The sequence below is a fragment of the Poeciliopsis prolifica genome, unplaced genomic scaffold (assembly GCF_027474105.1).
Source record: "Poeciliopsis prolifica strain line A6 unplaced genomic scaffold, Auburn_PproV2 SCAFFOLD007, whole genome shotgun sequence".
NCBI classification, from domain to species: Eukaryota; Metazoa; Chordata; class Actinopteri; order Cyprinodontiformes; family Poeciliidae; genus Poeciliopsis; species Poeciliopsis prolifica.
This window is the reverse complement of record NW_026562382.1, coordinates 3,389,785-3,403,367: the sequence shown is the minus strand read 5'-3', so window position 1 is coordinate 3,403,367 and position 13,583 is coordinate 3,389,785. Positions and strand designations below refer to the sequence as shown.

Genomic DNA, 13,583 nt, shown 5'->3' with positions numbered 1-13,583 from the left:
ACTTCTGAAGGGAATCAAAAGGTTTTATTTAGAGGTAGCAGGGTCTCAGATATTTGCTTGCTAAGATAATTTAAATTCATCATTTTCCTTCCACCTAACAATTATGTGTCTCTTTGTGGCACATAATAAACTTTACTGGGCTCAATCTTCTTTTTATCTGATGGGAAAGGAAAGATTTAGATGTTTCCATCGGCATAAAATGACTTCATGTGATCCAGTTGATCTGATTTGGGGAAAATGAGTAAATGTTTTTGTGTCTCTGACAGGATTTTTCCCAGGGAATACCTTCTGCAGCACATTCACCTGTACTCTCTGGCTGACCTGCAGCAGGTACACATTTACACACTCAAACATACATGGGAGTTGTAGTCGTATACAACAGAAATAACGTATTTTAGTCGCTGACTAAAGACACATACGTTGTTTTTCTTATTCTGTTTATCAAAGCAAACCTTCCTACTTAGTGTCTGTTGTTATATCTCTTAGCTAGTTTCATAATATTAAAAAGGAGAATATTCTAGTTGCAATTTCGATCTTCAAAATCATAAATTTACATCGACTGAGGTGAACATGCCTTTAAACAGTTTGAGAAAGTTTGAATAATAAGCTTGTGGCATTTATAGCCTTCTGATTTCACAATATTTGAGATAATTGGAGACAAATTTAATTCAAATCCTCTCTTTTGGAAAGTTCATTGAAAACCATCGTTTGGATATATTATTCCATCTTTTATTTTTTGGTCTAACCAAAGTTTAAACAATGGCTGAGATTCAGTTGTAAGAAAGATATCCACATTTAACAGATGTATTTCTCTGACACAAAAAAGTAACGCCTTGCAAAATACTGCTTTGGCACAATATTTAATATGATGCTAAGTTTCTGTTTATTTCGGTAATATATGGCCAGATGAATGGACTCTAGCTTCTTTATGCCCACACCGGGTTTATGTTTCTAACAGCTGAGATACTAAAGTATGTGAAGAGGTTTGGGGACATTGTTTAATGATTAAGGAATGAATCTAAAAAGGTATTTACAATATATATCGGGTTCACAGATAAGTTGCAATGACAATAAATCGTCCTCGATTTTCTTAATTTTGGGAGATTTGCAATTAGTCAGTATCTGTACGAGTCGTCACCCCAATGTTGCTAATCTAGCAACTTTGTCACTATATTTTTTCAGAAAAAAATATACATATTTAAAATTTAAATTGGCAGGCCAGGCTCTTTAAAGATTGGTGATCAGCCAAAAAACGGCAGTCAGTGCACCCATGTATATAACTATCCTCAGAGGCATTTTGTCTGAAAACTTCAGTCAAAACGCCTCTGAGGATTATTTGCATAATGATTGTTTTCCCGGCTGACCGTCCTCTGTCGGCTGTCTGCTCACCTTTGGCTCCAGTTTGTTTTAAAAGATGTCATTGTTTTCAGCTTCACATGAAAGACTCACATTTTTGTAGCAAAAAAAAAAAAAAAAACGGAGAAAAAGAAAACACGCCCCGGACTCCCCGCAGTTCAGCGCCGAGCCATCAAACTGAGTTGGGGGTCTGAGGAAAAGCGAGCAGAAATGACTGAAAAGTCCTTTTGTTTGTCATTATGTTCATTATGTAGTAGCTTGGCCCCGTTTTTTTTTCTTTTTTTTTTTTTTTCCTCTCTTCCCCTCTGCTTTCATCCCGCTCTGACTCAGAGATCGGCCTCAGACTCTCACGGTGAAAGAGATTGGACCCCCCTCCTCCACTCCCACACTCTGTGTCTCTCTCTGCTTCACTAATTGGTCACATTCAGAATCAACAGGCAGAAAAACAAAGCGTGACATCCCTCCATTCTCCCCAACATCCCCTCAGCCTCACACACACGCTCGCCGCACATGTGCGCTCCCCTGCTAAAGCTCGACGAGTCGCTCAGAAAACCCCCCAAAGCAGACATTTGCTACTAATTTCAACAAGAGTCTTTGACAGAGTCTGCCCTCTCCTCTTTTCCTCCCACCCACCACTTCTCTCTCTCTCTCTCTCTCTCTCTGTCGGAGATTCTCGAGCACTCTGCCTCTTAATTGGTTTTCCATATTAACAAGCTTGTTTCTTTTGATTCTCCTCCTGAATAAAATGACGCACTTGATCAACGTGGCTTTTTTTGTTCCAGCTCAGAGGTCAGCGAAGGCTGAGCTTCTCCGGCTAAAGCTTGGACCACATTAGTCTTTTCACCTCCTGACAAACAGCCTCCACCCTAAACCCCCTCACACTCCCCCCCTCAATAAGGAGCCAGTTGGTTTTCTAGAAGCCATATGTGTTTGTCTCGGGACACTCAACGCAGTTCCTCGGCCGGCTTTAGGGGCGGTTTCTGTGGTTTTGTGCGAAGACTAAAGTAGCAGGAAGAAAATGTTTGTGTGTATGCATGCAGCCTGCTTCCCACAGTGACACCCTGGCATTCCCTGTATGCCTGGCATGCCTCTCCACTCAAACTTGACCAGACACCCAGAGGCCTCTTAAGTAAACGCTAGGTGTTTCTCAGAAAGATTTCCACCTTCTCCTCAAGGGTTCAGCCGCTGGCGGAGCAAACATAGATGGGAAAAGTATCGGGTGTCCTAAACTTTACGGTCATATGAGATTTCAAAGTTGTCATTTTATTGTCTTAAGTAACAGCATGCAACAAAATGAAGTCGCTTTTTTTTATGTTACTGTGAAAAATGATTAAGATAATCAGCTGAAATGTTGCAGTGGTGCAGCAGGGGTCGTTCATAAATCACCTATCAGGTTCCAAGAACCTAAACATCGATGGCATAAAGACAGCTTAGCAGTTTTTATCCGTCTTCAAGCATCACCTCTTCAGGACGTCCAATTCTGTCTTGGAAAGAAGCGATGTGTTTCCCACCTTTACGGTGACATACATGATGCACTTTTCAACCCAAAAACCAACTGAGAGTTGGTGGAACATATGACAAAAAGGCAACAATGGCTTGATTTCATAGGCTAAACTTAGAAATTCTTAGAAAACTCCTGATTCAAGAACAACATTTAGTCTTCCTAAGTGATAGTCTATCAATATTAACCCTCTCTCACTTGGAGACTTTGCCACGTCTGTCCATTTTAAGTGTTGCATCAAGTTTTAGACTTTGGCTAGGACATTCCAAAGCTTTCGATTTGTTCAGGTGAACCCTAAGGTGTTGCGTGATGAACGCTTGCGACGCTGAAAACTTAAATCTCTGTTCATCTTCTGCTTTTTAGCAAACAAATAAAAACTCCCAGGTAAAACTTGTCTTTTCAATCTATTGCTGTAAATGTTGACACTTACCCTCAGTTTTTGCACTTTGCTAATATCACATTGCTATATTTCTATTTCTCCAGAAAGAGCAGAACAGAAAGTATTCAGCTTAATAAGCGTTTTAAAAACTGTGGATTTGCTAATTTAATCCATTTTATTGGTGAAGTTCATTTGAATTATAAATTAATATCATGGATGCCAATATTATATCAGTTTTCTGTTTTTTAATGAGAGCAAAAGTGTTGATAATAAAATGGTGTGATGTAGTTTGTATTTGTAGTTTTACTGAAACCCAATTTTAGCAACTCCTGCAGCCAACAGAGGTACAGTTTCCACTTTATGCACAACACCCATCAAGTTTTGTGTATTTTCCCTTTAATGGAGGAGAGCGCGTTATCCAAACAGAGTTCACCCCGGTTCTCCCCAGCCTCGTTATCCCAGCTGGCTGGCCAGTTTCTCAATGAAGCTTCAGTGTGTGTGTGTGTGGGTGTGTGTGTGTGTGCGTGTGTGAACGAGGAGGGCACGCTAACGGCTGTTAAACAGCAGTTTTAGGGGATTAGGAGGTTTTGGAGCACAAAGACTCTGCGTGCAGCAGAGAAAGAGTTTGAACTGGAGGAGGAGGGGCAGAGAGAGAAAAGCTGAAAAGTGGGTGTTTGTTATTGGGGGGTTTTTGTGGGAGCTTTTTTTAGACGGGAAAAGGTCAAAGATAATCCAGGTGCAGAGATTTTTCCAGATAAAATTAATAATTCAGTTGATACTTTATGTTTTGTCTAAACTGCGATATTAGATGGTATGGACTTTTGCTGTGCTCTGGCAATTATCGAAAATAAATGACTTTAAAGCACATAAATTACGCCTCATGTTGCCATTTAACCCGTTCTGCATTCCTTAGCGAAGCATTTTATAGCCGTGTACGTAAAGCATTTGTTTATTTTTCTTTGTAATTAAGGATTTTCATAAATGTTTCTCATGTTATCTAAGTAAAATATTTAAACCATTTAATTGTATTTAAGTTTTAAGAACCTTTTCAGACTCATTATTAAGACATATCTTTTTTTTTTAAATCGGCCTCAATAATTTATCTGATTCAACGTTATTCATTCTTCATCTAAAATTGAATGATTTTATTGATTACTTGTCAGAGTATCATCATCTACTTTAGGTTTGACTTTGTCCAACGTATTTCTGAAATATAAAAGCAAATGTGTCCCATAATTTGGAGTTCTGTCTCAATGATCGCTGAAACTTCAAGTATGATTGAGCAAAAACAACTATTGAGCGAACGTCAGCCTCTCTTCGGTTCTGGTTCTGTCACTCGTCTCTTTCACACAGAAGCAACTAAAGAAAGCATGCAGATCTTAGGGAAAAAAATAGACTCTTGCTACTTTTTCAAGAACCGTTTTTTAAACGAGTAAGATTTTAGCTCGTTCTGTCCAGCAGTATGGGACTCAAAATTGAGAAAAGGAACGAGACAAAAATGCAAAACAAATGAAGAGGGGTGGAGCAAAACGTACATTTTTAAAGGAAATAAGAATAGAGGAGATAAAAAAAATGTAAGAAAGAGAATAAAAGACACCTCTTTAGTCTTCTTCTACACCTTCAGAAAGAAAGGAAAAAACGAAACTGAGAAACCACGACGACAAACATTTGCACATGGTAATAATTAATACAAGATATACTTAGTGGCAACCGCAGCCCGTTGTGGAGTGTATCTGTAAACACTTGAGTCCAAACACCTGTGTGTGGGTGTGTGTGATAAAAATAACCTGAGGTTCATCCTCTTCAGGATTTGACCGCATTACAGTTTAGTCTTATGTCATCAGATGTTCATTAAATTTCAACATAGTAATAAAAAAATTATGAAATATAATTTAACTTAATCATGCATTATTCTCTAAAGACTTTAGACTACATGATACTTCCACGTATTGTTATAATTTTCCACATAAACACCAGTTGACCTTTGATCATTCTGAAATTCTGACATCATACTTTTAAAAAATTAATAAATCTCTAATGTGGCAAAATAACTTTAGTTTCTACCTAAAAAATAAGAAAAAATGCTAGGGGACGAAACAACCAAAGCTTCAAAGGTATGCAAGGAGACAAAAACGATCATCTATTTATATGTAGCTGTCTGAGGTCATGACATGACCTGTAGATCTCAGCATCAGCAGTAACTATAGAAACAGGCTCGCTACATGCTAGCTGCAGGATGTTTAGCTTAGCTGTTTAGCTCACTCAACATGACTCTACTTGATGCTGCGCTTCCTTCCCCCTGCAGTGGTTAGACTGGATTTGAGCGTAAAATGGTTGGAATATCTGTGGAAGACATTCACTTTCTACCTTGTGTAATCCAGAGAGGATGCCGTGCAGACCTCATTATAGCTTGGAAAACTCTTGTTAGTATATGTTCCCTAAACTGAACGCTGATCACGGTCAGTGTCTTATCTTCCTTTTCTGGATTTGTTCCTCAGACAAGAAGAATTGGGTTGACACTGTGTGATTATCTGTTGGCTGAATATTTGGTTTAGTTATCTGTTTGGGACGGGTTCATTTCACTCTTTCAGGATCCTCCCACAGCAAACATCAGGCATTAATCAGATAAAAGTAATGGCACATTTAGCCATTTATGCATTTTTTTAAATATTAGATATGCTTTAAAAGATCCAAGGGAACAATTCAGTTATTTTTTATAAATAAGAACATAAACATCGTGTTGTTAAAAAATGCAATAACAGCATTAATTTAGTGCATGCTTGATCTTTTGCAGCAAAGACCTGCAGGTAAAAAAAATCAATCTAACGTCAATGTGTGAAAAGCTCCGGCCTTTCTGCTTGACTTAGTGACTATGTTCTGGATTAGGCAATTGATGATTGGATAGACACTTAATAGGAGATTTGTTTTTCTGTAAAATTTGAACCAGGTGAAGCTGAAATCGCCACTTGAGTTCTGGTTAGAACGTATTTACAGACAAATGTGTTTTTTAGGGGGGGGGAGTATCTTAAATGCAAAATGTATATATGGTATTTTTGTACAGCTTTCACTTGATTCCTGCTCTGAGTGTGTTGCTTTTTTCAGAAAATTGCCTTTTTGGAATCCAGTTGTCGATGAGTCAATTACTAAATTTGGTTTCCAATAGTGGATTTTATCACAATTAACCCGATCGATCGTTTCATCCCTAAAATGCTCTATCATTGTTCTTGAAGAGAAAAATTCAGCTGGACAAACACTTGCAACATTTGGAGATCAGATATTAGTCAGTAAATTCTGATCGCAGCATCTCTAAATGATCTTAGTCCGGTTCTGAAACCTGCAGAGGTCCGAACTCCTCGACTCTGAACTGCAGCTGTTTTACTGTCGTCTCCAAGGACAACTGCAACTTTTCTATGTATTTATAGGTTCATATTAAATTTCACAGTCGGAATTATTGTCCTGCTGTGATACCAACACCCAGTGGCACTTTCATGTAGCTAATAAAACGGTCAGTGATTATTTACTGCGACAGTAACGGCTGACGTATGGGCATTGAAAATGAAAGCCAATTTTGACCATAGCCAACTAGTTTTGATAAAAACAAGCTCCTGGAATTGGATGTTTCGATGAAAAGCACCCAGGCTTTATCCACGCGGAGGAAGCTGGATGTGATTTACTGTTTGTCAAGGTTTCACTCTTTCACAGAGTTACTCCCATGCCTCTCCGTCAGACCAGCCGCCTTCCTGCTCTTTTCCCCGCCGTTCCCCTCGGAGAGCCAGTCAGTCACCAGAGCTCTGCTGCCTTTCGCTTGACTCTGCCCAGTCCAATTATAGGGGGCCTTAATTACCGAGCCTGTCAGCCTCCATCAGCAGATCCATTCGTCATGTGAACTGGGCAGGACCGGACTGAGCAGGCCTGCTTTACTTTGGGTTTGGTTTGGCTTGGTGTGGGTGGAGGGAGACACGCACGTCTCTCTGCCTCCCTCGGGATCGGCCCGATCCGTCTGGCTGCCGTTAGAACTTGATTATCTGGACTCAACCGAGCACGTTCCTTTATTTTAAATGCTCAACACTTGTTTACAGCATTTCTGTTTTAGTGTAAAAGCATTCCCTACCTGTGCAAACTGCGTCAATTCAGCTCATCTCAAGGTGCTTTTTCCAAGTCAAACCATCCAATTCGAGGACAGAAATATCAAATCATACAGAAACATTCAGATACCAGTGCATGCACTTTAATATGGACCTAATATTTAGTAGGTGTAGAGGTGGTTTATCATTTATTGTGATAAACGATACACATTCTGATTTATTGTTCCAATTAATTATGTTTAAAAACCCCCAAAAGGTATCGTTGGGATTGTTATTTTACCATTTCCTCCATAGTTTGTTTCATGAGAATATCAATAAATGTCAATCCATTTGAAAATGTAATTAATTGCAGTTACTGTGTGCAGTTTAGTGGTTCAAATCACACTTGTTTATGTGTCTGGTGTCCTAATGAAGCATGTTGCTAATGGAAGTGTCTGTCAAGAGCTATATGTGGGGCTGACCTCTGTGTGATGTAGTCCTTATTGCCTAAAGAAACTCAGGAATAAGTACCATATGTTGGCTTTTCTTGTCATTATCACAATCACACTGAATTAAAGTCCACAGGTTTGTTGTTGTAATGTTTGGCCAGGAAGTAAATTTTTCTTGGGGCATCAATTAGAAAACAAACCGTCGTCGAGGAGGTAGCATGGAACGGTCATCATGGAGACTTGGGGATCCCAAGATGAACAGTGAACTGAAGCAAGTGCTTTGTTTATTTCCCTCTTGTGTCGCAGTTTTGGTTCATTTGAGCTCTTTACATGTTGCTCGCACTGTAGGTGGGTTAGCTATTTCCTGAGTACACAGAAGTCTACCTCTTTGTTAGAGCATTTAAGAGAATCATTGCCTTTGTGTCGCATCGTAATTATACCCCAGGCACATTCTTTATTCATTTGAAGTTCCTGTACACTTTGACAACCTGAAAAACAAAAGCATAAATACTGAAAAAGTGCTTTATTTACCTTTATTTTACAGGAATGATTGGCTAGGACCAATCAAAACGATGCAGTCTAATTGGTCCGACACTGTTTTTCTATCTGTTGTTAAGGCCATATTTGTCAGTGTCTTGCGATGAGCTGCACAGGCTCTGTTTGGGTCGCTGCCAAAGACCATTTCATTTGTGTCGCAGCTCTTTACTCGGCTCGATCGGATTCAGGGGAAACGGGATGAGTACATCTTAGTGTTTTGCGTTTCATCTATGTGCGTGTGTGGTTTCTTCCTCCACTCGCTGCCTCAAGTCCTCCTCTTGTCCTCTCGTCGTCTGAAAAACAGCGTGAAGGAGCTTATAATTGGGAGGTCCAGAGCTCTGCCAGGTGGAACCACTCGTGTCTGAATGCAGGCTCTCGCTTCTCTCTCAAGATCTCATGTTTATTATACCTCTGCCACTCTCTCCTACTTCCTCCTCTGTTTTTTCCGCTTCTCCTTTTAAAAACTCAAAAAACAAGATGGCCGTTCTGTTGCCCTCTCTTCCTTCTGCTTCCTCTCCTCTTCGTTGTTCTTCTCCATCTAAACCAACAACAGCCTTGGTGTCGTTGTTGCCATTTAAGTTTAATCTGCTTTATAGGATGTGTTTTACGCCTCTTTAGCACTATTCTTCTGTCACCTTTTTGTTTAGTTTGATTTAAACAGTCCCACCAGATTATTGTTTTTAGTGACTGTTGCAGATATATATTTTTTCTTTAAAGTTGCAGTCGGAGTTTGCCATGTTTGCCATAACATCGTCATGGGAAAAAATCAATAAATACAGGACTGTAGGATAGTTAATATTTAAAGTGTTCTTGAAATAGCTCCGTTTACACAAATAAAACTAGAAAATGAGCCTTTCCATGCAAAAGTGCAGCGTGAATGCTGTAGGCCAAAGGTTATTGCTGAAAACCCCAGAAGTATTTGTAATTAACAGAACAATTGCAAAAACAGTCGTCTTCAAAAGCAAAACATTTCTGCTTAAAAGCTTTAAGTCAAAGGTAAAACTCGAGTTTAGCGGTTTAAAAGTCACACTTGGTCGCGTTATTAATCTATAGAATAATTTGGAAAGTGAAAAAATTGAGTCTCTAGTGCAGTAAAAACGCTGTGTAGCTAATTAGCTAACATTTAGCTGACATTAGCTGTTTAGCTAGTATTAGTTGTAAAAAGCTAATGCAATCTTGAATGTCGTAAGACGTCATAAAGCAGGAAGTTAAATTAGAAGGCAGCTGATGGGATTGGTCAGACTTCAGCTGAACTCCAGGAAACGTCCAGGAAAGCTGCGATGACCGCGCAAAAAAACATTTGCAAGTTGTGAATGAGCTTGCATCAACAGGTGTGATCACAGTTTCCTGCAGGGATCATCTAAGGCATTTTCCCTGGTTAGATTGTGAGTTGTGCTAGAGACACACCACTAGTTAGTGACTTTTGATGACATGTAGTCAGGTTTTCAGCAGAAAACTTTACTCTGGACAGACAGAGGGCGATTTATGGAAACCGCAGATCTTTTTTTGGTCTGATGAGTGATACGGTTTGCTTCTTATCTCAATGTTTAGTCTGCCTCGTTGCACAACAGCAATCAAAGAATTTTTTTTCTAAAGAAAGCAGAAGATCGCAGCATTGTTCTCCCTGCTGTTGTTCTTCAAAGCGTTTTCCCCGACCGAGCTTGTTGACTCCAAGCCCAGAGCTGTTGTCATAATGATGTAGTGAGCCGACGGACGATTAGGAGGCTTTTAACATTTATCGGCATTGGATATCACTAACCCCTGTCCTCCGTTCCCCTTCCTCCGCCAGGTGATCGACGGGAAACTGTCCCCCTTCCTGTCCAAGGTGATCAAATTCGCCAGCTCCCACGTGTTCGGCTGCAGCCTGTGTCGAGAGAAGGGCTTCATCTGCGAGCTGTGCCAGAACGGACAGGTCATCTACCCCTTTCAGGAGAACGTCACGCGAAGGTACGCATCCTCACACCGGCTCCAGAGCCCCCGACTAACCCGGAGAGGTCGCGTTCAGTCACGGTTCGGACTTGATGTAAGAGGTGTTGATAGATCCCGTATGAACAGTTTCATCATTACTGTGAGCTAAAATAAGAACTGACTTGTTTTCACTGATTATTTATCATCTTAAACCTCCGACTTCACTGTTTTATATTGAAGAAAACAAACAGGACTTTTTTCCTCTGGCCGTTAAGACGTGATAATCTGCGTGGACGTGTCGCTCCAAAGCTTTCGCTCTGCGTTTTGTTCATAACACCGGCTGAGTCAGAGGGAGAGGGGATTTTCCTCGACACAGTCCAGAGCCTCGTCTTCATCACCGAGAGTCAGAGAGAGGCAGACGGCAGAGAGATAAGAGCTGAAAGATGCTGAGCCGTGGCATGGCACACACACACACACACACACACACACACACACACACACACACACACACACACACACACACACACACACACACACACACACACACACACTCCTTTACGCCCAGCTGTTGAGCTGAGTGTTAAAGTGTGAACTGATAAGAGCTGGGTCTGCTGGCCAGTAAGACTCAGACAGCGGAGAACGGAGCAACAACTAGACCCCGGAGGTCGAACTTAATCTATTTACCGTCGTTGTGTTTAAATAGGAAGCCATAGTTGTAGTTTTGACCGTGCCGTAAGATCACGACCAAGATTGCAACGAAACCTAAATAGAAACCTTGGAGTCGTTCGTTCTGATCTTCACTTTGTAAAAGAAATTGCAGAAATGGCGTAAAAGTTTTTAACTTAAATTGATTTGATTAGGACAGTGGAAATGATCAACATTACTACAACTCAAAGCAGTGCAAGTATGCAGGAATTAGCACAATATTGAACTTTCAGTCTTTGTCCTGAGACTACAAAGCACAAAATAGAGTGTGGATGGATGTGAACATTAACCTGTGTTCATTTATTTTTTTTTTTTTGATTTAACAATCAGGGTCCAACTGAAAATATGGTCTGAATTTATGGGGCAGGAGTTCATAAGTTTCTTACACCTTCCTACTACTTTTCCAACAACAATAAGAGTCTTTTCCATTCATTGTAAATGGGTGCATAACTGGTTTTCTTTCAACCAATGGTTGAGTTTCTTTTTGAAGAATTTAGAATCTGATTGATTATGACGAATCAACTGTTGAATTAATTGCGATTAATCTGATTTAATTGTTATTAATCGCAATTAATTTGGTTAATTGTGAGCAACCGTGATTAATGGGATCAATTGTGATTAATTGGATCAGTCGTGATGAATCGACTGTTGAAATAATCGATTTCTAATTATTGTTAAGTAGAGCATCCTGACTAAGACATGCAATTTGCCACAATCAGAGCAGTAATTAGCCTGAAACAATACAAATAATATTTACAAATATTATCACGATTAATCGGATTGATCATGATTAATCGGATTGATCATGATTAATTGGATTGTTCGTTTCGGCCCTGATTGGCCTCGGTGTTTCCCTGCCGACAGGTGCGACGGCTGCGGCGCCGTTTTCCACGCGGAGTGTCGACAGAAAGCCCAGCCGTGTCCCCGCTGCGTCCGCAGAGAGCTCCACCACAAGCGGCCGTCGTCCTTCTGGTCGCCGGACGACGACAGCCCCGGCTGCTTCCACCTGCCGTACCAAGACACCTGAGGTCCGCCGCCGCGAGCGCAGAGGCCAGGAGCAAACGGGCCGGCATGCAGCCGCCACACGGGACTAAGGGTCTGAGTTTTGGGGGGGGTTTTTTGTTTGTTTTTTTTTTCTACTCCTGCGCCTGCAGGTTGGAGCTCGCTGCAGCTTTTTGGCCACAGGACGAATGCAGCCGCGGAGCTTCCTGCGTCGTTCTGTACGGAAGGAGGAAAGAACCGAATGCTGCGTAAGGCTCTACAGGCCCGAGTTCTCGTCACCCTCTAGTCACGTCCGCCTTCGCTTACCTCCTGCTCCAGGTTGAACGCAACAAATCGCAGCCGATGACACCAGGAAGTGGAAGCACAGAAACCTGGCTGCTTGTCGTGACCTCTTAGAGGCCAAACTGTTAGTCAGCACACAGGACGACGAAGCAAAGCACAAAATCTGCTGCTTTCCTTTTCCCGACATGAGGAGCCTGCTGATGCTTTTTGATGTTTTTTTTTTTATCCTGGATTAAAAAAACAGAAAAATTGATTAATCTATGGTGGATTAAAAAGAGAAACAACATATATCTGCTCTTAAGTGCTATAAGCCTACCGAGAATATTGTTACACTCTAAATTATTTCTAATGTAGCCATTAGAAATCGCATAGTGGGGGAATTGTGTCTGTCTTGAAGCAATACTCCAGTGTTTTTAGGGATCATGAAAGTTGACAGGCAGTAATCTTCTTCCTCCTCCTCATTCCTTGCATTAAACGGGTCACAAGCCGTCCAGAAAAAGTATGAAATAATGGTGTGGAAAAAAATCTTTTTAGAGTTTATCTTTTGATTTGCCACGTCGGAACTTGTGTTTTTTGTCAAATTGTGAGTTCATTTTATTTTAAATATCCCATTTTCTTTTGTGAATTACCAACAGGATCCCGCAGATAAACGCAGCTCATTCAGAAATGCAGAATTTGTTCTCGCGGCCACGAGACGGCGCGATCACGGCTCAAAACTGGTCCTACGGGGCCTTTAACTGGGAACGGTTTAGAAACAACCATTAAAACCTCTTTGTTTCTTTGACATTCAGCTTTAGCAAGTCTAAGTTGCCAAAAAACAGAGTGAAGTTCTTTTAGCACATGGCGCTTTTGTGCACAAATGTCCAAAATGTCATAAAAGCTGCAGGAAAAAATACGGAGATGTTTGGCCAAGAACAGAATTTCCAGAAAATCCAGTTTTCACACACAAAAAAAGAAAAAAAAGTATACTTATAGGAGAAAAAGCAGTCTACATTTCATCTTTGACGGTTTGTTTCTAATTTTACATTTCAACTCAGACGTTCATTGACTAGAATGATTCCTTAACTTTAGTTTTCATTCAAAATGTTTCTTCCAACCCTTGATTAGCCTGGTTAGCTGAGCTAGCTTCACCATAAAGCATGAGTTTCTGGATGTAGATTATTGAAAATCCTGTCAATATTTCCAACTCAATGACAAACACAAAAAGTTTGCGGTAACATATTCATCCTTCCTGTTATCTGCTGAAGGAATCGTTCTCTCTCGCAGCCTGAATTGACAGCAGATGTGTGTCGACTTGTTTTTGAAACGTGCATTTTGCTTTTCAGTAGCTAAGTTAGCAACCTGGACTCACTGTCCCTATTAGAGACCTTTATTCACGGACTTTATTAACCGGCCTTTCT

The 13,583-nt window shown here is 40.6% G+C and overlaps 1 protein-coding gene across 4 annotated transcripts in view; it reads left to right on the top strand.

Moving 5' to 3' along the window:
* Positions 1-12,991, top strand: part of plekhm3 (pleckstrin homology domain containing, family M, member 3) — a 36,579-nt gene extending 23,588 nt beyond the window's left edge. Inside the window, exons 6-8 of one of the 4 annotated variants that reach the window (XM_055032076.1) lie at positions 267-330; positions 10,076-10,233; positions 11,764-12,991. In XM_055032076.1, coding sequence (XP_054888051.1) covers positions 267-330; positions 10,076-10,233; positions 11,764-11,926 — 385 coding nt within the window. In that variant the 3' untranslated portion in view covers positions 11,927-12,991. Of the gene's footprint in view, positions 1-266; positions 331-10,075; positions 10,310-10,434; positions 11,171-11,763 lie in introns of those variants that run through there. The other 3 variants (XM_055032074.1, XM_055032075.1, XM_055032077.1) reach the window with 3 other exon arrangements.
* The last annotated feature ends 592 nt before the right edge of the window (positions 12,992-13,583 follow it).